We start from the raw sequence: 25,384 nt of genomic DNA, 5'->3' as shown, positions 1-25,384 counted from the left end.
TGTGTCCCAGCCTCAGCTGGGAAACAAGCCTGCTGTAGGAATTCCTCCCAAGCCCCAGACTGCATGATTTAGTGCTGGGTGCTCTGTGAAGAGAGATCCCAGTTGCTTGTTCTCTTGAAGGATTTGATACTCATTGAGTTCTTGGATGAAGCTGGGAGTTGTATTCCTCCAGGGAAGCAGATTTCACAAAGAAGCAAGTATAAACTCTAGTTCTAGGAAGCCTGGATTCAAATTAAGCTGTGAGTCTTTTCCAAGCTGAAACACAGGTGAGGGAGTAATGTCTGAAGCTGCACCACTCTGCACTTTTCTGGCAGCTGTGATACAGAACACTATCACTATGGAATAATATTTTACACTCAATCTGCTCAGGTAATAATGGCATCATAAAATGAAGAGCAACAGAAAAAATTAGCTTTGAGCTAGGAATTGGTGGATAATAGACAGAAGAGAGTGAAAATACTATTCCAAAGGGTAGAAGATAGGCTCCAAGTTCTCAAACCACTGCACTTTTAAGCATTTTTAGCTTCTTTGGCATCTTCTGCACTTCAGCTGCAGTAGCAGGTGTGCTCTGAAAATCCATGGCTGTGGTCTTATAACCCCAGGGACAATTAATGCTTTCTGTCCAGGCAGGCTGTTAGGATCATGTTTAGTCTGGTGGATTTTTTTACCCTCTTGTTTTTAATCTTAGTTATTCATTTATTCTCATTAGGTTAGTACATGGAATCTTGGTTGTGATCACATTGTATTTATCCTGTATGTGGAAAGCCACAGCATTAGTTCTTGTTTTGAGGAATTTAGATGTAAATATGATAATGTGAATGTCTGTGTTTTTACAACCTTTGAAATTAAGCCAAGTTTTTCAAGGACAGCCCAGCTATTTTAGGGAAGTACATTCACAAACTGGTGTATGACAGCATAATATTTCTCCCTTATTCCACACTAAGGCAGTGAGGTTCAGGCAGGTACTTTGGGTCCTTCAGTCTTCTCAAACACAATCTGACCTTTCTTTTCAAAGGTTTTGCCTGCAAAGAAAATCTTGCCAATGTGGTGTGACTGTAACTAACACAGCAATATCTACCTGGGTCTCCAGACAGTCTGCCTGCTTTCAGCAGCTGTTTGTCCTAAAGCAGGAAGCATATTGCTGTTAAGGAGAGATGGGCTTGTTTCACCTCCTTGAGGCTTGGAACTACTGACCTGGATTAGCTGTGGACAGGACCAGGAAGTTATCTGGAGAGGTGGTGGTCTGGGAGCAATGTACTCCTGTCTGCCTGAGGAGGAGCTGTGAGGGAATGAAGGGGGATCCACCAGTAGATGCAACTTCCATCCCCTGTTTATAAATAGCCTTTTAGCAGTCCTGTTCTTGGGAGGAAAAAATCACAATGGGAAGTCCTGAAGTCCTCAAAGTAATGCCGCATTAGAGCCTGGTGGTGCCTTACTATGGCTCTTGATTTTATGTGCAGCTTTTCCTGTGCCAAGTTTGCTAGAACATGCCCCAAATCCCAATAACACCTGAGCTTCTTAGACCCTGAGAACCACTTTGCTAATACGTGTTGGCTGTTTGGAGCTTGCTTCTTTTGAAATTCTGTTAAAGATGAGGCTAATAATCTCCTGCAGCTTGTCTGTCACAGCATTTGGTATCAACTTAATTATGCAAATCTTCAATTCCAACATAATGTGGGATCTAGGCCAAGATTGGTTTTTTTTAATTAGAATTTGGGGGGTTTTATTCTGTATCTCAGGAAGGTTGTCTTCAGGAAAGGGAGTAATTAGAAGCCTTCACACTGCGTGGGTCAGACTTGTTCCTTAAGCTGGAGCTTGGCCGTGCTGGCGAGCTCATCATCTCCTGGGGGCCTGCTCTTGTTAGCGCTCGGCAGGGAGCAGCTTCACTCCGAGGCTGCTGCTGGCCTTCCAAGAATTTTGCTTTGAGTTGTCTTCAACAATGCTGAATGTTAAGCTGATTAAACAAACACTTTGCTGGTCTCGGTTTTGTTTAGATCTGCCTGTTTTCTTTTTCTGGAAAGTTTCTAATTGAGGTGTAATTTATATAAAAATCGCTAGGTTAAATCTTTCAGAAATGAGTCCCTGAAGCAAGGGACTTATATTCACGTGTAGGCAAGCTGACTCCCACTTTATGCCACACTGACCTGGACCTCATCAGTGTATGTAAGTGTCTGAAGGGAGGGTGCCAAGAGGATGGATTCAAGCTCTGCTTGGTGGTGCCAAGCACTAGGACAAGAAACAGCACGCAGAACCTGATGCACAGGAAGTTCCACCTGAACATGAGGAAGCACTTCTTTATTGTGTGAATAACTGTGCACTGGAACAGGCTGCCCAGAGAGGGTGTGGAGTCTCCCTCACTGGAGATATTCAAGAACTATCTGGATGCAATCCTGTGCTGTGTGCTCTGGGCTGACCCTGGTTGAGCAGGGAGGTTGGACCAGGTGACCCACTGTGGTCCCTTTCAAACTGAACCATTCTGTGATTCTGTGATCTTGCTTTGTTATCAAATACTCATTTCTGATACAACCTCCAATTGGCTCATTGTGTTTAATGGATCTTGGTTTGGGTGCATGGAGTGCTTTGGGGTTTTTTTGAAATATTTTAGACAAACTGGAAACCGAGGGAAAATGGATCTGTCTGCAAGTGCCCTGGCTGAGGACACATAGCCCAGATTTGGGGGAGCTGAATACAAAAGCCAGTCAAGGACATGCAGGGCCTTTTAATTACACACTTTTTACTAATAGAAAGTTATCTCTGTGTCTCAGTGCTCTTGACTCAGCCTTGCACTTGCCCCAAAGTCTGTGTGGCTTGAGGATAACTTCTCTGCTTTACTTTTGTTAATGTAGTCACTAAGTGTCTGTACAGGGAAAACACGGTTTAATCCTGGGTGTCCCTCTGACAGCGTGCACTGTAGTGCCAGGAGGACGCCTGTTCCTCCGGCTGCTGAGGCTGAGTGTTAAGAGGAACCTCTCTCAGTTTACATTTTATCTCCTGTGAGTCCCGAAACTCTGCCTTGTCCGTGCATCTCCCAGTGCAGTGTTTCTCACGGCAGGAGTCTCCAGTCGCAGTGTCCCGGCGATGGGAGGAGTTGCAGCCTGTGCCGAGGTGCTGCCAGGCTGGAGCTGCTCCCAGCCGAGGGGCAGCGCTCCCGTAGCTCGGCGAGGTAAGACAGGCTGCAGCCTGCAGCAAGCTCCCATCACCTTCTCCCCTTTATAACTGTACTTTGTTTCCTTTTATATTTTTTTTGTGTGTATGTACTTGGATCCTGACTCGCAGTGTGTGGTGGAGCTCTCTCTGTTATTTTCTATGTCTGCTGACAGACCCTTGCTGGATTCCTGCTTTTTTGATAGCTGGTTAAAAGGAAGAGACAAGAATCGTTTGGGAGAGAAGTCTACTTAAATAAAAGCAGTAGGTTAGATGGGGGTTTGCTCTTTTGGTCATTGGCTCCTTACTATCCGCCAAAGTGATGATGAATTGGAATCACAAGGTTTGGAGCCAGACATAAACTCTTTGGAAAGATTATTGCAGTCCAGTAAGGCCTTAATCTTGATTTTTGTCTCAGTACTGTCTATGTGTTATACATAATTGTTATCTAGCAGGTTAATTTAGTGGTTCTGTCCTTGTTATAGGCAGAGCTTGAGATTGGTATAAAACAAAAAAAGAGTCTTCTTTTCAAAGAAGTTAGGAAGCCCAAGTCATGACATGTATTTAATGAAGCCTTCTCCCAAGGTGCTCTAGGTAATTCATACCCAGTCTCTCTCAAGTTAATTATGTTCTAATAATCCTAATAAAATACCTTCCTTACAGATGTTACTATGAACTTATTAAATCCTGTGATGCATCCTCAGCCTTGGTGGTGTGAGCTAGAGCGAAGGGCTCTGAGCAGCACAGAGGACGAGGCACAGCTTAAGAATTCATTATGAAAAGGAATTTTTAATTATTTTGCTGTGCCTTTCCACAGTAGTATTTTAGATGTACAGCAGACAGTGTTCTCTGAGCCTTCACATAATGAAGTGTTTGCTAGTTGTTTACATTTGGACTTTATTTTGTGCAGGGCTTACCAGTATATGTATTAGTGCTACATACAAATACTCATATTTGACTACTTCTTACACCAAGCTGGACTGCCCCAGCAGCTTGCAGTGTGTTCTGCTCTGTTACCAGTCCCTTCCATGTGGGAATGGGGCTCCAATATATTTTTTTAAGTACCATATCAGAATTATCCTCCCCTCCTCCCCTCAGCAAAGTGACTTCTCACATAAAATCGCACTGCTATTTTTCTAATCTCTTGAAGAAATCTTTCTTGGCATGTTCTGTTGGTCACTATGAATAATGTGCTTTTCCGTTTGGCAGCCAAACCGGAATGCTGGGGGAAGGGGAAGCAGAGAGGAAGTCAAGGACTCGTTCCATTCAGGGATCGGAGTGAAATCGGCACTTTACTTTTCTTACAAGATCCAGCAAAAGCCAGCACTTTGTTCTGATGGCAGTCAACCCTTTTCCACCCAAGACCTCCTTGATGCCTCTGAGAAAAGCAGTGGACAGAAGGTCTAAACTCACCAGGCTGCAGCAGTGAGGGCCATGGCACCCTGGCTTTATCCCACGGTTTAGGGGCCAGGGGGAGCCATGGATTGGAGATAAAGTGAGGACATGAGAATACCCTTGTCCGAGACTGAGGAGTGTGGATTTGATCCCTTTCCTATGGGCATTTAGACGGCAAAGCAAGTGGAGGAAGAGCAGAGTGCTCCTGTGCCAGACGGTGCTTAGGGTGGGTGGTGGGGCTGCCCTACTCTGAGGGAGGGTCAGGCAAAGGCTGAGGTGCAGTTCATCTCATGCTCCACATGATAGGAGTGGTGGCTACTCCTGACCTGGAGCTGCAGGAGAGCTGAGAGCCAGGCCTAAAGCTGTTCTCCAGTCAGCTCCTTCAGATGGAGTTCAGAGTTGAGATCGTTTCCCTGTCCCACCCCAGCAAGCACAGAGGAAACAGATGGTGGCAGGGATCAGGATTTAACCCTTTTTTGTGAATAGGCTCAGTGTTTTGGCTGTTGTAAAATGTGGTGATTATCGAAGTGGTTGGCAGCTACAGGAGACATGCTGCTCACCTTCAGCAGTCTCTGTGGGAGGCACCAGCCCATCTGGAAAGCAATTTGGCTCCCTGGCTACGGTGGGAACTGGAGAGAGATTCGGTATGTGCATTGTTCCCTAACCCCCACCCCTCCCGGCTCAGCAGCCCTTACTCCTCAAGGCTGCTTTGCAAGGGTTCACGTTACAAACACTTTATCACCTTCACCGCAGGGCTGCAGCTGCCCCCCCCGCTTCCCCCCGCAGGATTTTATCCAACGGATTGGAGCGGGGACGGGGCTGCACAAGGAAAGCAGCGCTTACCCCCACTTTCTCCCTGTTTGCTGCCATGCGAGGGAGCAGTTCGCAGGAGGAGGAGTGACAGGGTCCTCAGCTCCGTGGGAGAAGGGGGAATGCAGGGCAGGTACAGCCCTGGTGATCACAGGGGCGATCACCTGGGGAGGGAGCAAGCGTGCAGGTGGGGGGAACCTGCTCACGGGGGCCTGTAGCTGCTTCCAGCTGCAAACCAAGCCCTGCAGAATTCCCCTTCACGTGCAGGAAGGCAGATGACTGCCTGCCCTTGCCCTGTAGCAGAGTTGATGAATCATTTCCCTTTCCATATTTTAGTGAAATTGTGTTGTTCAGAGCTCATCTAGAGCGTTTTAATGTTTTGAGCACTTGCACTCTTTTCTTCACTCTCTTCCTGCAATTGTCTGAAGGCTTGATTTTTATTTTTTTTGTGTCCTTCCCAACAGGGTTGTTACTTGCTCAAAGTGTGGCAGGTGGGTGCAAATTAATTTTTTTCCTCATTTTCTAGACAGTCTTTCTTATTTTTATTGTACATGGGTGTCAGTGCAGTTTTTAAAGCAAAAATGTGAGATTCTACCAGTGAGAAGGATCTCCATAAGGGAAACCAAGGCTCTGCTGCTTGTACCTTTAGACCTTGGAGATTTTTGCTCACTTGAATATAAAGTTAGGGTCATATTAAAAAAAAAATAGTTCAGAGTTTTGAATAACAGACTTATTAATGCTGGGATTTCTGCACAGGGAAACACTGCTTTGTGTGCTTGGCTGTTTGAGAGGGAAGCTGGCATATCAGCAGAGAGATGTGCTGCTCTTAATTAGATGGAGCTGGATACACCATCAGAGGCCCCGGTTTTGATTTTAATACTGGCTGCAGTGGGAGCAGTTGTGTATGGGAAATGGGGGTTGGCTTGACTTGTATGTGTTGCTCCTGGGTTAGCAAATAAGGAGATGAAGGGACAATGTGATTTATTGTCCAGTCACTAGAAGAAGTCTGGAAAGAGATGTGTTTTCAGCATTCCTGTTGCAGCTTACACAGTAAGTACCAATAAGTAAACCCAAAGAGCAAGAAAAAAACCTTGGACTTTGCTTAAGGTTGCTGATTACATGGGTGTCTCAGCATTTAAAAAAAAAAAAGTGCACTGAAAGGGGGAAACCTGGTAACCAGCTTCTATGGGCTATGTACAATAACCCAGGACCTGGTTTCCAATTAGGCAGAGAGCTACCTGTGTTGTGAAGGGCGTAACTAGGAGTCCAGGATTTTTCCCAAAGCTCCTCTTTCCTAAGGCTGATCTATATCTGCCCTTATTTTTATCTGTTGTGTTCACATGGTTGGCTTTTTTTTCTTTTGTTAGTCTGCTTTCCTTCCTCTTTTTAAAGAATAGCTTATCTGTATGCCCCAGAAGGGTGTGACTCACAGAGATCACAGGCCTTTTACAATGAGCCAGAGCCAACCTGCTGACTACAAGAGAATGTGCTGAGGGTTTCAGTCATGACTGTCGGGGATGCACACTGGTGGGATTCAGCTGGATCAGGAGCGTCCACTTCCACTGCCAACAGGCAAGTCCACCCACAGCACCACCCTGTCTTGGAAAAGCTCTGCTCTGGTGTTTCAGTGCTGTCCATCCCTGCTGCCCTGCGCTGTGAGGGACAGGGGCAGCAGGAAACAGAGCTGTTTCTGGACACTTTGGTCATGTGTATACACAGTGACCAGAGCTCCAGTCCTGGGAGTCAGAAATGACCCTTCACCTGAGCTGTGATGTGACGTGAGTGACCTGGGACCACTCACTTAATGCCTTGTCACTCTTCACCTGCCACCTCGTGCATGTTTGCTCTGCTTACCCATGGATTCCATTGGGTTGTTGCAAAGCCAGTAGAAGTCTGAATTCACTCTGTTCAAGTCTTAGAGTGCACCCTTGTACAACAGTAGGAGAGGGAAGGCACCGATTTGTCTGGTTTTATTTTTCTGTCAGGAGGCTTTGCAATGGATGACGGAGCAGAGTCTCTGATGACTGTGCATCTTCTCGCCCATTTGGGACACTCATTTCTTCTGCAGCAAACTCTGGATCGGCTTTTGGAGTGGATCTGCCTGGACATTCGCCTTTTCCTGGTGTCTGAGCGAATTACTCCTCTGAAATACTATGAGAGATATCGCAGGAGAAACTGCGGCTTTCCCGGAATATCTGTTCTCCTCTTTCTACACGAGGACTTGGGAGAAGAACGGATTCTCCAGGTCCATGAGCAATTCCAGCATCCACCCTGGCGGTACCAGTGTGCCCAGATTACTAATGGGCAAAGCCACCCCTATGCCCCAGCTCACCAGGACTTCTACGCCCTGGATGACCGGCTGCCTGTGTGGGGCATCAGGCGGGTGCACTGCGGCCCCGAAATCCTGCGTGTCACCCTCTACTGCAGTTTTGATAACTATGAGGATGCAGTGAGGCTCTACGAGATGATCCTGCAGAAAGAAGCAACTGTGCAGAAAAGTAACTTCTCTGTTTTCGTGCTGCACACAACCCAACACGTGGTCGTGCAGCTCTGCCTGAAGCAGCTGCCCATCGGGGTGGCTGCTGAGCCCAGGGACTCGTCAGCTTTGCAGTTCAAGGTGCAAGAAATCGGGCAGTTGGTGCCCCTCCTGCCTAACCCGTGTGTTCCTATCAGCAGCACCAGGTGGCAAACACAGGACTATGAAGGAAATACAATTCTGCTTCAGGTATGTGTCTGTGGTGCTCTGACGGGGGGTGGGGGGGGGTGGTGTTTGTTTGTTTGTTTTTTCAAGGAAAGCAGGACTGGTTCAAAATGGAAATTATGATTTTGCTTGTCCATGTTTTCTTTTGAATTTGTGAGCACAATAATCAGTGTCTGCCAGTGCTGTGATGCTTTTAATAAATACAAGCACCGAGCCTTGAAATGTTTTTATACTGTTAAATTAACCTCATTACTGCTTGCTTGAAATGGAGAGTATTAATGCTTTTTAGAGCAGGCTAGAATAATGTCTTCCCTGCCTCAAACAAATGATCATAGCAGCCTAGTCTTTTTCTGACAAGTCATTGCAGCATAAATGTTTTTGAAAGCAGATTTTTGGCATCGAAAACCAGAAACTTTTTAAGTATAGTGTTGATACAACATCGCCTGTAATAGATAGTGTGAGCTCTTGAGTGAGTTGCAGTTGGGCAAAAGCGCTGAAAAGATGTATCACAGGAAATCTCTCCCTTTTCTGTTCAAGTGTGCAGCCCGGGGGTTATATGAATGGAAGTAAATAAAAAGACAAAGTCTGTGCTGAGATGATATGTAGTAGGAATTACACATGTGAGCAGGAGGGCCGTTTAGCTCAGTGTGCTTTCTTTCAGTCGTAACAACCCCTCCCAGCTCTCATTATTTTTTCTTGTAATTTGGGGTTTAAATTATTTGCCCATGCTTTTTCTTTTTTCTTCCAGGACTCATCTATTACAGATAAAGTTAATTTCTCTGTTCAGCCTATTTTTATGCTACTCTGAACGCTAATCCTCAGGGCAGTCCTTGCTGCCTCATTCAGTATAAACCGGTTTTTCCCCCTCTTGGGCTGGACAGGGCCCTGGGCATCTTCATGAAGCTTTGAAGTCCTGCCTGGAGCAGGGGACTGGGCCAAGTGACCTCCAAAAGTCCCTTCCTAAATTACCCTGTGGTTCTTCCTGCTGTAGATGCAAGGTCTTTAAGCTGACAGTTGTACATGAATTCACTGGCAGGAAATTCAGAAGATTTTTTTGGGATGCAGCCATGCTGCACTGTGCTCCTCACAAATGAAGGTGTAACCCACTTGAACTTGAGATGTATCGTGTTCCATGCATCAGGCTGGCAGCCTAGTGTGTGACATTTTATTCTGCAACTCTTCAGTTCATACTATAAATCTTTATTCTAAGTACCTGCAATTTACCCCCCTGCCCCAAATTTCTGTCATATTGCAAAGGGTCTGCTCATGGGCTCCACACAGAGTTGTCACTCCCCCCTGATGCCGGCTGTGATAACTCCTTTTCAAGGGTTTATGTAGATTCCCCATGAAAAAGTGAATTTTTTTTATCCATACTTTGGCAAGGACTTCCCCAGGTCTGCCGCCACCTTTCTTTAGCTGGAACTGTCTCCAGCTGACTTCATTTGATGGCCTTTTCTTGCATTATACAAGATCCTTCAGTTTCTGCAGCTGGCTCACGGTGTTTTCTCCTCTCCCTCCCAAACTGGTTTTTGTCCAAGATTTAAAATTCCCATCTTACCTGATTGTTTCTTTACCGTGCTTGCAATTACCCTTGTTGTGCATTTCTGATCATTTTCAGCTCCGTAATTGTCTGTTGTGGCTGCAGGTGGTCCTGCTCTGGGACCAGAGCTGCTTCATGCATAACAATGTTCTCCACTCTGCTAGGAGTAATTCTGAAGACTTCATTTGCTTTCTAGACTGCTGTCAGGCACTGGACTGATGCTAACACAGAGCTGTCTGTCACAGAGATGAGACCCCAGTTATGGTCAGCTCACGACCCAGCACTTTGTATGTGAAGCTGGGGTTGGTTTTCTCCATGTGTATCACATTACTTGCTTTGTTTCATCTGCCATTTCTTAGGCTTGCAAGACTCCTGTGCTGCTCTAGTGGGGCTCTGACTGACTCACATGCAGGTGACCCCAGCACAGTGAGGCTGGGTGAGAGCATCATCACTTGGTCAATCTACAACTATATGTTAACAGGGCTCTCTCTGAATTTTCTTCAACAGGTTCAAAACAGCTCCAAGTACCTTGAAGCAAACATTGGGCTTTCCCATCAGCATAATAATACGGGCAGTAGAAAAATCCTGCAGGACTTTGTCCCGGCCCCTCTCCCTGTAACGCAGGGAAATCCTGGGCGGAGAAGCCAGGAAGTCAGAGCTGTGAAGGGTAAAACAAAATCTGACCAAAATGAAGTCCTTGCTCCTGAGCAAGCCGGCGGTGACCTCCACAGGCACTTCTGCTCTTCCCACAGTGTTCCAGCGGCCCGGTGGTGGTGGGATGCCCCGTCCCTCCGCAGGCAGGCGAGCAGCAGGATGCGGGCTCCTCCACAGGAGAGCCACCGTCGGCGGCGGGCGACAGAGACCGACGTCGACACCGGGCTCGCCGTGGTGAGTCCTGTGAGTGGCCGCAGCCCACTGAACCACTTCTCCAGGGCCCTGCGGAGCAGCCTCCTGCAGCTGCAAGCCCCCACGGATGGGGCCGGCAGTGCCCTGCCCTCCCGGGACAGGACCCAGCTGCCGTTCGCCGCAGCCGAAAGGAGCCAAGGAGCAGGGCAGAGAGCTTTGGGCTGCCACTCGCACGCACCACAAGCCAGTCCTGCAAACAGAGCAGAGGACGAGGAGGAGGAATTCTTTATATGACTGAAAGCAAACATGCCAGATGGACTCATCCTTCCCAAATGACAGCAGAGCACTGTTGGGCGTACTGTGCCGCCCTGTGCTGTGACTGCTGCTGCTCAGTGTACCCCTGTAGCTGTGACATCTCAGTAGTGGATGCATCGAGATAGACACTAACTTTCCATGGACAGATGTTAAGGAGGCTGGAGGCAAAGCAGGAAAAACAACACTGTATTTACATAAAGTTTTGGGGTTTTTTTAGTGCAGAATAGATTAGGGGATTATTGTGCAATGAATAGGAATAAGACATATGACTCCTAGAGCTGTTCTAAGATGCTAAAAAATAGCCAGCGACATCTTCAGATGGGGTTTGAAGGTGCAGTTTCCCTGAGCTGCCCAAGCAGCTGGATGCCCCCAGCCATGGGGACTCACCCTGCCTTGCCAGGACATACTGGGACAAGGTAGTGGCATGGTCACAATGGTTATGCTGATTTTCCTCTGTGTTCCTTCTCACTTCCCCTGTTGTTGGTATTTAAAATCTACTAATGTTGTCAATTTTATGCAAGACGTGAAACATAGGAATGTTTTTTTAAATATTTTTCAAGAAAAACATTTCTAGTGAGATCTTTTCCCCAAATTAGCACAGCACACACAAAAAGCAAACGCTTGCAGAGAAGTGCCAATAAGACCTGCTGTTGCCTATTCATATGACACTTAGCAAAATAAACCCAGGCCAGGCTTTGTTAGACCAGTGTGCAGTTATCAGCAGGCAATCCCAACTGGGTTTTAATTAACAGAAGATAAGAGAAATTAAGAATCTTGGAGGGAATTGCTGAGTGCTGGAGAGTAAAAGGGACAGAAGAAATGAAGTAATGTTTCAGCAACAGATGCTGAAATAACTCTCATCTTGATCAGCAGTTTTCTCAAGTAGGATTAAATAAATCCCAAAGGAAAAGAGATGGGAAAAATATGATAGAGAAGTGAAATTATTCAAAGAAAAGCCAATACTTATCTTCCAAAGAGTACAATACACAGGTATTTTCTCCTTTACATATATCTGAATTCTGCTTTACACAAAAATGTGAATTTGTTTGGAGAGTGTCTTCTCATCACCTCTTGGCTCAGAATTCAAGTTTGACAGGCAATGGCTTCCTGTGGCCTGAGGAGAAGCAGGGGGTGATGGGTACCCTTCCTGCAAGGGGGTTCCACACAATTTTATGGGTATTTACATGTACATGTGCCAGCTGGGGACAGCCTGGGCTGCACTGCACAGCTTCCTTACCTGCCTCTCTACTCCTGGTGGGCTGTGCAGCCCTGTGGGGCTGGAGGGTGATGCCATTGCTGGGTGTTAGCTCAGGATTTGGGAGAAGTTTGAAGGTGCAGCCAAGTTGGTCTGAAGAGCTGTGGGGGATATAGGGCAGTCCCTACTCCAGACCTCCATGCCCTCCCAGCTGGTGCTGCCTTGCAAGTGATGCTCAAGTATCCTTTGACCTGGGGATCAAAACCTGCAGAACAGGACATTTAGTTCACTGGACATTTACAAACACCCCCTCCATGTTTTCACGAGCTCTGTAAGAATTTTGGACTTTTTAATAAATCATACTGTGGCATTTTACATCTACGAGGGTGATTATTTAATCTTATCTAGCACACTAGAAACTTAGCCAGGGCTTTTCAGAGCTGGAGAAAATGTCTGGTCAAGGGAGGCAGCCAAGAAGGGACCTTGCAGGTGGGCTGGCTCTCTGGGCTTCCTCTTTTGTTTTTGAGGGAGGGCTGGGAGAGACAAGGAGAGAGGAGGGGGACTGGAGTAGAGCAGTGATACCTAAACACGGGGATACAGGCCTGACACTGGGCATGGACAGGGTAGTCATGCATTCAGGAATAAAGCCAGAAGTGGGATTCCTGGGAGAAACAGCTTGAAAGAGATATTTCATGGCCTTCTCTCTACTCCCTCATGCCAAAGGTACTTCAGGGTGACTGTTTAGCATAATCTTATTTTACCTAAGAAAACGAGGGTGCTTAACAGGCACCTTCAGGTCAGAATCTTGCATAGGGGAAATGCTCCATCATTTAAAACAGAAAAGAGGACAATGATACAAGTTTGACCTGCCTGCAATAGATCACGAGTGAAGAGCTTTAAGTCAAAGGAAAACTGCTCTGAAAATACTGCTTTTAACAGTGAGTGTATAAAATGCATGTATTTTAAATACAAGATATACAGTGTTTGCACTAGGTATTACACAGGCAGGTATGTGAGGTGTCAGAGGGCACAATTACTCTGTGTATGGATTCAGTATTGGAATGCAAAGATTCACATTTTCCAGACTGTTCATATCTCTGCAGACTCTATTTTATACTTCTTCCTTGCATACTGTGACATTTCTTTCAGGTTTTTTAAAAAGGCTAATAAGGAGTGCTGGTTGGCAGGGGTCTGCTGGAGCTCTGTGTCCCAAACACTGAGCAAGGAGCTTCCAGGTAAGCAGCCAAAGTGGGTGGATGCACGAGGTGTGGGGGCTGGCAAGGCTGGCAGTGAGCTCAGCTGGGGCTTCCCATCCCGTGTGCTGATCCCAGCAAAGCACAGGGAAAACAGCCTTGGTGGGAAACTGAAGAGGGAGTTTTAAAAGTTACACTTAGAGGTATGGCATCATAACCCTGAATGAAGGGAAACACAGTTGGGTTTTACCTTTCGTATGTGTCATGCTTGATATAAATGATTCACTCTGGTGGAAATGACTCTGACCTGGCTGTGACCATTGGGGTAATGGTGCTGTGGACACCAAGCTGATGATTCCTCTGATTGACCCCTTGATGGACAGCAGCCAAGGTGATCAGTATTGGTTGACACCCTGTAACCGAGGTTTTAATTTTGAGCTGTGCACTTTGTGAGGCCGGTGGGCACCCAGTGCTGTGTCAGGCAGTGTCACACCCAGGAGTGGGAGCATGATCCCGGGACTCCTGTGAGCCCTGCCTTGGGTGACCCCATTGCCAGGAGAGAGCAGAGGTGCTGCCATGGCTGTGATCACAAGGGGGGGATGGTGAATAGTCCCAGTCCGAAGGGAAAGGCTTTTCTCCTGAGTCAGTTGAACAGTCCAGGTGATGGAGGGAGGAAATCCGTTCTTGCAGGAACAGGGTGTGTGCTGAGAAAGGGAGCTGTGGGCAGCAGGGGTCAGGGGAAGCAGGAGAGTTCACTCTGGGTCACCTTAACACAACCTGCAGAGGTGATTGCTGTTGCTGTTTCTGTTTTAGCCTCTGGCTACAGAAATTGTGTTTTTTGTCTCCTCTGAAGCAAGCACAGTGGTATTTCTGAGGGATGAGTTGCCGGGGAGGAGTGGGAACACTCCCTGATGCCTGGAAGGCAGGGAGTGCTCCTTTGCTCCCCACTCCTGGCATGGTGCCATGGCACAGGCAGGCACCCAGGAAACCACTGGAGTCGGCAGTGAGACCACAGGCTCAGCCTCTCATGTTAAGAAGAAGCTGGCAAGCTTGACTCTTTTGGAGAAGCAAATGCTGAATGCACTCTTCTTTCCCGAGTTCTGGGCCAAATTCATCTTTCATGAATGCCTTTGTAAATCCTGAGGTAGCCCTGTGAGCACAGCCAAGCTTCCCAGATTTACACTGGTGGGTCTGCGGTGGGAATTTTCCTTCACTCAGCTCGGGCAGGATATTTGCATCTCTGTTGGTGCTGTGCTCTGTACCCAGGACAAACAAAGCTTCACACACAGCCACTTGGTGGAGGAAAATACATTGCATGTATCAGAAATCTTACATTTGTGACGGGGACACACAACAGAAATTGTCATTAGCTGAAGACGAGCGTGGCAGCTCCAGCCCCTCCACGGGCTGTGCCGTGGTGTGCTCCTGGCACCCACCGGAGTGCATCCCCTGCCCGGGCAGCGGGGCTGTGGTGCCGCAACCTGCGCGGGAAAGGCGAGGCTGTGACCGGCTGGTCCCACTGCTCACCCGCGCAGGGCTGTAGCAGTGATGGTCATTTTCCTCTATTGTCCCCTCACCTCTGGTCTTTGCAGAGTTTGCCAGATCCCTGCTATTCCTACAACTGTGTTTGTCCGTTTTCTGTTGTTTTCCCGCGGCTGTCGCGACCGAGCCGCCCGCCGAGGTGCGGGGTCCCGGCGAGCCCGTCCCTGTCGCACCAGCTCCGCCTGGTGCCCGCAAACGGCATCTTTGCTCCTATGGCTTCGCAGCCTCAAGAGGGAGGTGGGAGCTGCCTGCAGCTCACCCCGGTCAGGGGTCCGTCCGTGACCTTCCCCCTCCTCCCCCGGGATTTGCCTTTCTGCAGCATGGGGTCTCCAAGCCCAGCCGTGGTCCAACGCGTTTGAGCTCCTTATGCCGAACTATGACAGGCTTCTTGTAAGGCTCTTCAGTCCCAGTCCCCACCCTTGCAGTAATTGAGGCTTTTAATCTTCACTTTCATTAACACTAAATTAACCTGATACATAAGAAAGCAATAGAGACACTAATAACACAGAAAAACAATTTATCTCTCATTCGTTAATTTTCTCTGACAGCAAACTAGTTAATTAAGGAGATCTGTCATGTAAGTGACAGGGGGAAACAGAGCTCTTCCTTAACATGTTCTATTGTTTTGCTGGCAGCTTCAGTGTCGATGCTCTGCAATGTCATGTGTGGTTGTTACTGTGCAGCTGCTGTGTGTACAGAAAAGTTAAGATACACTACTGACATGATTCTTACAAAGATGTTTTGCTAAAAAAGGCTCTGACTTCTCCCTTCTCATCAGTAGTTGAGCATCGAAGGATCACTCTTGGATTGTCATGATTTAACCCTGTTCCCATTTATGGAGCAGGGCAGGGAATGGGACTTTTGCTTTGGTGGGGAGGAGCAGGAGGATACACAGAATGCTCCAGGTAGTGGCTGCACTCTCTGTGCCTTCCTTGCAAAGTGGATGACAAAGCTCAAAGGCCCTGAGGCTTTGCTTTTCTCTAATAATGAGGAATAGGAAACTTCTGCTGAAGCCAAAGTGAAGCCAAGGAGAGGTCTGGGCTGTGAGAGGGAGACAGAGGGCCTGGGTCTCCCCATGGCACCCTCTGTGTGTGGCACACATCCTTCTCTCCTTCCCTTCCCCCACCCTCGTGATGCTGTGTGGGTTGGCAATCAGGAGGATTCTCCACAGACCCTTTTGCCTGCAGTGCTGCAGACAGTGCTGGGGGAGGAAGGCCATTGCCCTCCTGCAGCCTGGAATTCCCTGCTCATCCCTCCTGACACCTCCTGCAGACAGATCTGGCTTTGCAGAAGCTGTTTGGGCCTGCATGGCAAAAATGTAAGGTCTTGCTGCTGGATTTTTCTGAGTAAATCTCCAAATATTAGTCATGAATGTCTGATAGACCAGATGGTGTGGGACATGCAGCAGCAGAGTGGGAACATGCATGTGTCAGGGCTGGGGGCTCAGCTAGTATGGAGCTACCCAACCTCTGCATGTTCCCAAAAGAGTTCTGCTTTTGTCCCCTTCTCCAGTAAATGTTTTCATGCAGGGCTTTACAGGACCTTTCTTTTGTCCTCAGGGAAGTGAAAACTCATTTTTCCTTCAGTCTTCTGGGCCCTGATATAAATGTAGAAGACAAACCCCTACCTCAGGATGCTGCTTGCTTGGTGACATCAGGGAACATGGGAGGAGGACTTGGCAGCAGGACCTTCCTGAGGATGGGGTGGGATGTACAGGAATGCCCTGAGTGCCCCATGGGAGCCTTGGTAAGAAACCTGGAGTACGATGTGCTTCTATTTGACAAAGACCCTGCTGGCTGTGGGTTCTCTCCTGGTGCAGGGCAGGTTCACCCCTGCAGTGGCTCACTGTAGTGGAGGTGCTCTGCTGCTTTGTAACCCCCATGCCAAACACACCATGGATAGAAATCTAACGTGAGAGAACAAAATGCCTTTTGCAAGACCTGTCTGCCACCTGCAGTGTATTCCTAGGGTGATAACTCTGTCAGGTCCCTCTTCTGCCAAAGGCAGGTGTGCCTGCAGCCCAGGCTTCAGGAGCAAGCAGTGTCCCAGATCTGTCCCATTTTCAGTGTTAGCTGTTCCCCATCAGCTTTATTTTCAGGGAAAAGCTCCTCATTTCCAATGCCACATCCCAAGGTGAACATCCCAAATACTTAGTACCTCAATGAAAAAAAGGGTCAGATATTCCCCTGCCCGCAAAGCAAAAGAGCAGAAATACAGAATAACAGAATACAACAGTGGTTACAATAAGAGATTTTTTTCCCTTTTCCCATGTATTGGTCTTCTTTAGGCACAGAAGATGCACCTGATCCACTTATCCTATTTTTTACAATAGAAACAGGGATCACAGCCAAGTTTGCAAGGGTATCTAGAAGAAAAAATCAGTGTGTTGGGAAGCTGTTGGTGAGGGTCTGTTGTCCTGGGCAATACCAGGAGATAGTCACATCTTCCACAGCATTTATCAACCTCCCCTTTCAGTAGACTCCTCCCGACACCACAACTGCATTGCAGTTTGCTGTGCTGTGCTTCTAATGTTTAATTCTCATCATTTGAGAGAGGGTTTGAGAGGTTTCCATCTCCCATGGAGCACTTGCATTAATATTCCAGTTCAGGATCTCAGTTCTGCTGCTGATTACAGGCAAGGACAGATCCGATTCCTATTAGGGTGAATTAATATTCTTTAAGAGTCCCAAAAGCTTTCTTCTCCCCTATCACCCTCCTTCAGGCACTGGCAGCCTGGCTATGCTGGGAGGCGATTAGGTTTTTAAATTTGTTCCTGCAGACACTCGGTGACACCATTAGTTTTCTCATCTCACTCATGCAGCTGAGACTGTGACAGCCTCACTTCTTTAATTGGGATCATCTCAAGTAGCATCTCGGCATCAGAAGAATCCTCATAGGGCACAGGCCTGGGTAGGCACAGAGCAGGCAGGAGCTGCTGGGGCTGTGAGCCAACATAGCTGGTAAAGATTGATCCTCTCTTTCCAAAACTGCAAGACAGGATGTGAGACACCCTGATAACTGATTGGAGCTGGAAGATGTACCTTGCTCTGAAGTAACCCTCCCCTGCTGGCATAACTGGATTTCAGCACCTTGGCGTGGAGAAAGAGGAGAAAGTCCTTTCTCCTCCTCTGGTTTTGGGTTTGGCTCACTGCTGCTCCCTTGGGAGTGGCAGGAGAGATAGAGGAAGGATGACGCATCCAAGGCATCCCAGACCTTCTTCCACTGTGTCCCTTGTGCCCTTGTGTCACTGGCTGTGATGTGATGGTAGCTGGGATTGTCCTTGGTGGGTGTGGTGATGGAGAAAAGTCTGTACTTGGGCATCTGGGGTGAGAACAGGAGCAGCTGAAGCTGTGACTCCTCAGTGGTGGCTTGTCCTGTGCCTGGGCCACCTTTGTCTCTTCCTTCACGTGGTAGCAGTGAGTGCTTGTGCTGGGCTGGGGGGACCAAAGGTCTCTGCACAGCTCCACACAGTCCTGACTCATCCTTGGTCTCTGCAGGCAGGGAGACACCCAGGCACGCCTTGGGGAGAGGCTCGTGTGCCACACCAGGCTGCCCTCGTGCTGCTCGAGAGAGAGCATGTCAGAGCTCCTATTCTTGGCCACAGGTGTTTATCCCAGCATCACCACTTCTTCCCTGTTCCCTCCCCCACTGTTCTGCAGGTGATGTTCATTGGGTCTCACAGCTGGGTGCAGGAGAGGGGCTGACAGGACTTGTGGTGTGGGACAGGAGGCAGTGGGTGACTCTGGTGTGGGCAAAGGGCAGTACCCTGCCTCTGCTGCACTGTTCCCAGGAGGAGGGAATGGGGTTTACCTACTTGGGGGGGAACTCAGCCTGAAATTCCAATGTTTGTTTGAGCCACCAATAAGGAAAAACCTTGGGGTAAGCAGCAGCCTCTGCAATGCACTTTTTGATCTGTATGGGAGAATTGTTCTAGAGCCTGAGAATTACTGGCTGGTGGGATGTGTGACTGCAGTTTAAAGTGATGCTATATTTGTATGAAACAAAACATTAAACTGCAGCCTAATCTCCCCCTGGACCTCATAGTTTATCCGTTCCCATCTGCCGGTGTTGTGCTGCTTGGTCAGAGGCTGCAGACACAGGATGCTGTCAGCAGCCCCCAGCTGGAGTCTGCCATGCTCGTGGCCTTCATGGGAGTGACTGGATCGGGTGCCTGGGCCATAAATGCTTGTCCATGGTCTGTTCTCTGAGGTGATTGAATCCCATCCTGCCACTGGCCTCCCCGAGGGCTGTCCCTGGCAGCCCCTGCTCTGAGCTGCCCTGCTGCAGCTGGAGCCTCCCGTGCTGTCTGTCCCCTGAGTCCATCATCTGCAGGGGAGTCAAAGCCACTCTTGGGGGAATGAAGGGTGGTTTTGAAGGCTGGAAGTGGGGAGGCTGCAGAGGACAGACTCAGGGTGCTGGGATTGCTGCTGGAGCCAGGCTCCTCTGGGGATGCAGCTGCAAAGCCTGAGGAGGTGAACTGGGGCAAGCACAATGGGTCTCGTGGGTGCAGTGTGTGCCCGCCAGCTCCTGGATCCTGCCAGCAGTGTGGGCCAGTCCTGGGTGCACAGCTGTTGTTGTTAAACACTGGCTTGTTCCCATGGGCTGGTCTTGCACCTCACCATGGAGGGAAGGCTTTCCTCCTCTTCCTTTATTGTTGCTGGGAAGCAGAGCTGGGAGAGAATGTGTCAGGGTCAGAGTGGCCAGGATGCAGTAGAGATTGTCACCTGCCCTGGGTTTTGGCTGTGAGCCTGCCTGGCTGTTGGACCCTCCTCAGCTGGGACCATGGCTGTGCAAATGCTGCTGCCTGTTGTGCTCTGTCTGCCAGGCTGTCCTGTCCAGCAGTACTCCCAGCCAAGAGCACTCTCAACCCCAGGGAGCGAGCACTGTCAGGCTCTGCTCTACCTGCCATGTGGGCAGCTGCCCTCTCCTGCCTGGCAAAGCATCAATGACTGTGTGATTAATTCACTCACAGGTGTTGGAGATTCACCTCAGCCATTGTGTTCACGTGTTGCTTTTTAAACCTGAAGCTTCACCAGTGGATGGTTGGAGTGGAAGTGTGGTTTGTGTTTTTGTTTCTGCTTTACCAGAATTGGCTTAAAATTCCCCAGGGTTTCTCAATTAAAACAAAAAAAGGAGATTACATTAAAGGAAACTCACAGGACAACACAAGAGATGTAATTCTGAGTGTGCAGTGAGTACAAAGGAAACGTTTTGTCCATCCCAGCAGCTGGAAGTTTTATTTCCAGCCTGGCAGTGGATCTAAGAAAGCAGATCATGTTCCTGTCCTGCCCTTATTTGTTGGCTGTGTTAGATAGAAGCATCCTCACAGGATGACCACATGTGTTGGGAACAGCACCAAGAGCAGCTTGCTTTGAATGCAATGCTGTGGAAACTGCTAATGGTCACTGGGATGGGTGCAAGTAACTGGAATTAAGTGTTATGAAACCTTGTGCTTAGATGAAATGCAGAATTTCATGACACTGATATTCCACTTCCTAGGAGCTTCCTTATCCATTGGGCACGGTGATTGTTGTGTGGCCTATGTGGCTTCCTGCCAGTCCAGCCAGTTCTTAAAACTGTTGCTGTAGTCTTCAGAAGTGAGTTGTTGAAAGGTGACTGATGAGATTGGTTCTGGCAGCACCAGAAGTGTCTCAGTGGATCAGATGTAGAATGGCACTGCCCGGGCTCTGCTGGGGGTCCTGCTGGGTTCCCACTGGCCTTGGTGGGGTGGTTTGGCCACCAGCTGGTTTCACTCATAGATTCAGTGGCTTCACACTGAGGAGTTAACGGGGCTCACAGACCTGCAGCCAGCTCCCCAAAATCTACAACCCTAACCTAAGACAGATTATGAGGGTTTCCAGGCTGTTCATGTGAGCTGGGGGAGCGGAGGAGAGGGGTAGGATGAGAGCAGAGGTTCCCTGGCAATTTCACTGTGGTTTTCCATCTTGTTTTAATTCAGAGCTACTGGACTCTGTGGAGGGAACAGCTGATTGCAGAAACGCCTTATGCTGATGTTTACCAGATACTGTTTTCAGATGGGAAAGTCATGAGAAATTTCACAAATGCTAGCTTTTCTTGCAAGTTGGAGTGAAAACAGATTTCAGGAGGTTTAGACTTCTCACAAGCTTGGAGGTTCAGCCACCCTGAGGTGCAGCTCTGACACCTGCTCAAGCTGCTCAGCCATCTTCTTCTGAAGCACGTGGCACAAGGTGATGAAGCACTTGAGAACAGACATGTGCTGTGGGAAGCCAAGCGTTTTCTGGTAGGGAAGAGCAAGCCTTTCACTTCTTGTAGCTGTTTTGATTCAGCAATTGTCTCAGTGGAGATTTCTATTTTCCAGTTTCATTGTTCATCTCTTGTAATAACCACTGTTGTGTTTGCAAGTTCTAAGCGATGACAGGCCCAAAGCCTTCCCAGCATTTAATTTCTTCCTGTGTCAGTGTGCTGGCTTTGCCTGCCTTCATCAGCACCAAGCGCTTTCTCTGCCTTGCTCTGCTTGCCATGTAACCAAGTTGTGGACAAGCCCTACCTTGTAGTGTGCTGGCAGGGATATGCAGTCCCTCTGCCCCCCACACACAAGGGATCCCTCAATCCATGTTTCAAGGCACCTCTCATTCAAAGATACTTGGTTTGCAATTTGCTGGCATCAGTAAGGTGGATGTTCAATGCAGGCATCCTGACCGACCCGCATGCTCCTTCTCTGCCCTACGTTGTGTTTGGTTCCTGAGTTTAGTTTGGAAAAAGGGAATTGCTGCCAAGGCATCAGTGGGGGGAGGAGGTGTGTGGGTGTCAGAGGTGTGGTAACTTGGCAGTCAGGCTCAGGCGGAGGGGTTGTCAGGAGCAGGGAAGGTGGTGGGAGGACATGACAGGGGCTGAAGTTGGTCCCTCTCCATGCACCAGGGCAGGCTGGCCATGAGGAACCGGCTCCCGCCCCTCCTTGTTGTCCGCAGGTGTGGCTGGCACGGCCTGTCTCTGTTGAATCCGTCTGGGGGAGTGCAGCACACGCAAACCCAGCAGCAGCAGCCAGTGTGACCCAAGAAGCAGCACCCATGGCAGCTGGGAGCAGAGAGCAGAGAGCTCCTGGGATTCAGGTTTCAGAGTGGGAGCTGCCGAGTCAGGGGCTGACGTCAGGCCGGCAGCCCCCCGCAATACCAGTCACGGCCGGGGCCTGCCTGCTTGCACAGGCTGGGTTACTTCAGCTCATGAAGGATGTGGAAAGCTGTGTCCCAAAGAAAATCTTGAGCATTTAGCCAAAAAAAGAAAAGGGAGGAGAGGAAGGAGGGAAGGAAGGAAGACCCGTAAAACACTTGCCTCCAACATCTTGCAGATTCACAGCCCTTGCCCCACTTATCTCGCTGCTGGGCTTTATTCTCAGCTGTTTGATTCATGAGGGTGTGTTTCAGAGCCTTTGGAAGTGTGCGGACCACTTCCATCCCTCCAGTGCCTCATGCCATCCATGGTGAGCCAGAGAGGCAGTGCTTCCATGGCCGTGCTCCCCAGGGAGGGTGGGGGCTGCCTGCACCCCTGGGCTGCCGCAGTGCTGCCTGGCAAAGTGCCCCTGAGATTTGCTGCAGCTCAATCACACACAGCTTAGCAAAAACAGAGCAGGATGGGACTTTTTCCACGTTTAATCTGAGCTTTCTTAATTCTGGTGTAGCTGTGATATTTGATGGACTCCTGTGTTTTCCATGTTCTGCTGTGCTTTTATGGCAGCAGCAATGACAAGCCTCAGAGCAGACTTGTCATCAAAACCCGGGGTTGAGTTGTTTGTGCGGGAAACTGTATGGACAGTGAAAATACTTGGGAAGTATTGCAAAGCCAAGGTTGAATGGAGATCTCCGTCCACACCCACCATGGAGATCTTGGACCTCCAAGAGGTGGGTGCAGATGGCAGCAGTGGCTGCAGCCGACCCATGGTGCAGGGAGCGGGTGGCTCCTGGAGACTTGTCTGGATTTCTCAGTTGTTCTTCTAGGTGGGGTTTGTCTGCAAGAGAATCTATCATAGTTTGATTCAATACACAGTTACTGCTTGGAGGGTGATTATTTGAGAGCATTTGTTCTATATGTTTCTCTTTTGTGTTCTGTCTTGCTTGACCTACACCCAGCAATGTTCGTTGGCAGCCTCAGTGTCCATCCATTATCATTAATGTTCCAGCATGTGGTTTTACTTTACAGAGGATTTCACGGTGTTGCTGATGGTAATGGGAAAGGAGATGTTATGGGCAGGCAACAACCCCTTTTAACGTCAACATCTTGGACAGTTTTTAAAAGCCAAACAGTCACCCGTTGTATGCTCTAAAAGCTATTTGCCTGTGATTTTAAATTGTAATAATGATAATAACAATAACCTTGCTGATGCAGAGGTTGTGTGGGAGAAACATTGAAAATTTACCACAAAGCTTTGCCAAGCTTGATGTGACTTTTTTTTTTCCTTTTTTCTTTTTCACGATCCAAAGCCACTTCTCACAGCGGTTGGTAGCAGTTCCAGCTGTGACATGTCAGCAGAGCACAGGATCAGGCTGTGGAGGCAGCGTGGCTCTGTGCAATATCCTTTTGCAAAGCACGTAGGAGGCAGCACAGTGATTTCCCCAGAAATGCGGGAAATGAAGCCCTGGATGTGACCGCCCTTCAGTCTGGCAAGGTGTCAGAGGAGTGGCCCTGTCCCCTCCCAGTCCAGGTGTGCCCAGCTCCTACAAATCTGCACCTCACAGAGCTCAGCCTTGAGCTCGGCCTTTCCTCAGAAACCCTTAGTTCCTCCAGCATGGGGACTGCACAGCTGCTCCTCTTGCTGGGCAGGATGCAATGCACCAGCCTGCTGCAAAGAGGCAGGTTAAAAATTGGTGACCTGTGTGGGACCGTGGAGGTCTCGGCTGCACAAATGCAATTTAATGCCTTGGAACGGAGCAGGCACGTGGGTGTGAGGGCAGGAGCCTGGGAGCTGGCGGGGGTGCGGAGCAGACCCCGGGCTCCAGCCGCCCCTGGGACGCTGTGCCGCCACACAAAATTAATGAGATTGTCATAGGCGCAGCCGCCCGGTCACGGCTGAGGAGCTGCTCTCGTCCCCAGCCCCTCTCCCGGGGCTTCCAGCCTCTCCAGAAAATTACCCTGTAGAGTGTCATTTCTCATGCTTATTCTTAGCCTAATGGTGTGTAGTTGGTTTGGGTTTTGGAAGTTGGATGAAAGTCAATTCATTTGAGTTTAAAAATTCAGTCAATCAGACGTGGTTGGCTGAGTTGTTTTTTCTTTCACCTCATGCTTCACAGACATTTTGGTCGTCGGCATTGTGAACATTAGGGATGAAGATTTAAACCTCTCCACTGGGTAGGAAAATAGTATTATTCCCATTTTATTCAGAGGGAAATGAAAATAAAGGGATTTTGTACAGCTTGCCTAACATCACAGGGAGAGTCCATTTAATAAAAAACAGATCTCTCATCTCTTAATCTGACAGATTAACTGCGACAACATCCTTCTTCCTTAATCCTCCTTTCATACACTTCAAAACTTTTCACTAACAGTTTGTTTTGGTTGGGCATGGCCTTGATAAGTGATTTCTTTGAACAATAGCCAATTCACTGGCTATTGTTCAGCGGTAATGAGCTGGCTTAACATAAATTCAACAGCATGCCAAGACTTCACACCTGAGCAGGCATCCAGAGGTTGGAACCCTGTCTGATATTTGAAAAAAAAACCCCAAACGTTATTGTTTAGAAAGAAGGATGAGAACAATTAGGAAGAAGATAAATACAGATGTATGGCATAAGTACAAACTGCAGTGATCTCAGGTACTCAGGCTGATTTCTCTGTTTTCTTATGCTGTACCATTGCTCCTTGTTTCAGTTTTTATAATTCCTCTTTGTGAGAGATGTGTTGAGACAATGATGTTGCCTCTAATTGGGCATGCTGGGGGCTGAGAGTGGCTCTGTGAAGATTGGTCAGTGGTGGGTGGAAGGGAAGGAAATCTCAGCATCTGTAGGAGGAGAAGGGGCTTTTAGATGACAGTGAAGGAGTTGTTCTTGCTTGGAGCAATGATGAGCTATTCAGTGCATCTTTCTTCCATCTAAAGTAGGAATTGGGAGGACAGCTAGCCTACAGTTAAGATTCCTGGTGAATCTGGGCATTCACAGACAACAGGGTATCTCAGAGGGATGTGAACAATGGGATCAGGAATTATTCATAAATGTTTTTATCTCCACATTCCTTATGTGTTTACATGTGTTAATTGAACTTTTTTTTCGTACTGTCTTTGGAGGTGCTTATTACTACAGGCTGCTGGAAGATCCTGTGGAGAGGATGGTACTGTTTTGTCAGGAGCAGTGATTGTGCTTGGAAATTAAGTTCTAGCACCACTCAGATTCCACACTTACCCTAGTCAAGAAGTGCCTGTTCCACTTGTGTACTGTGCAGTGACTTGGATTCTAAGGAGGTAGATCCTAAGGTATCTTTGTGCCCATCTCCTGTGGATTTATGTCACTCAGCCAATGTATTTTTGATATTGACTTTTGGAAGTTACACACCTGCAGTAGCTTTGCCTCATCCTTCAGGTGCTCTGGTGCTGAGGAAGCCTCACATCCATTCATGGGTGCCCTCCTCCGTGTGCAGGTGGAAAGTGCTCATTCCCAGGCTCCTACCTGTTGGTGGCAGGAAACAGATGCTGGTCTAGCAGCGCCAGATATTGGGAACAGTGAGGCCACCCCCACTCA

At 48.4% G+C, this 25,384-nt stretch overlaps 1 protein-coding gene across 1 annotated transcript; it reads left to right on the top strand.

Moving 5' to 3' along the window:
• The first annotated feature begins 4,413 nt into the window (after positions 1 to 4,413).
• Positions 4,414 to 12,321, top strand: FAM124B (family with sequence similarity 124 member B). Its single transcript, XM_027751271.2, has 4 exons — positions 4,414 to 5,183; positions 5,814 to 5,840; positions 6,765 to 8,074; positions 10,098 to 12,321. Exons 3-4 carry the CDS (start codon positions 7,346 to 7,348, stop codon positions 10,728 to 10,730), a joined length of 1,362 nt encoding a protein of 453 aa, XP_027607072.2. The 5' UTR covers positions 4,414 to 5,183; positions 5,814 to 5,840; positions 6,765 to 7,345; the 3' UTR covers positions 10,731 to 12,321.
• The last annotated feature ends 13,063 nt before the right edge of the window (positions 12,322 to 25,384 follow it).

The sequence above is a fragment of the Pipra filicauda genome, unplaced genomic scaffold, assembly GCF_003945595.2.
Source record: "Pipra filicauda isolate LSUMZ 115617 unplaced genomic scaffold, ASM394559v2 scaffold199_size1391877_pilon, whole genome shotgun sequence".
NCBI classification, from domain to species: Eukaryota; Metazoa; Chordata; class Aves; order Passeriformes; family Pipridae; genus Pipra; species Pipra filicauda.
This window is presented reverse-complemented; position numbering and strand designations above follow the sequence as displayed.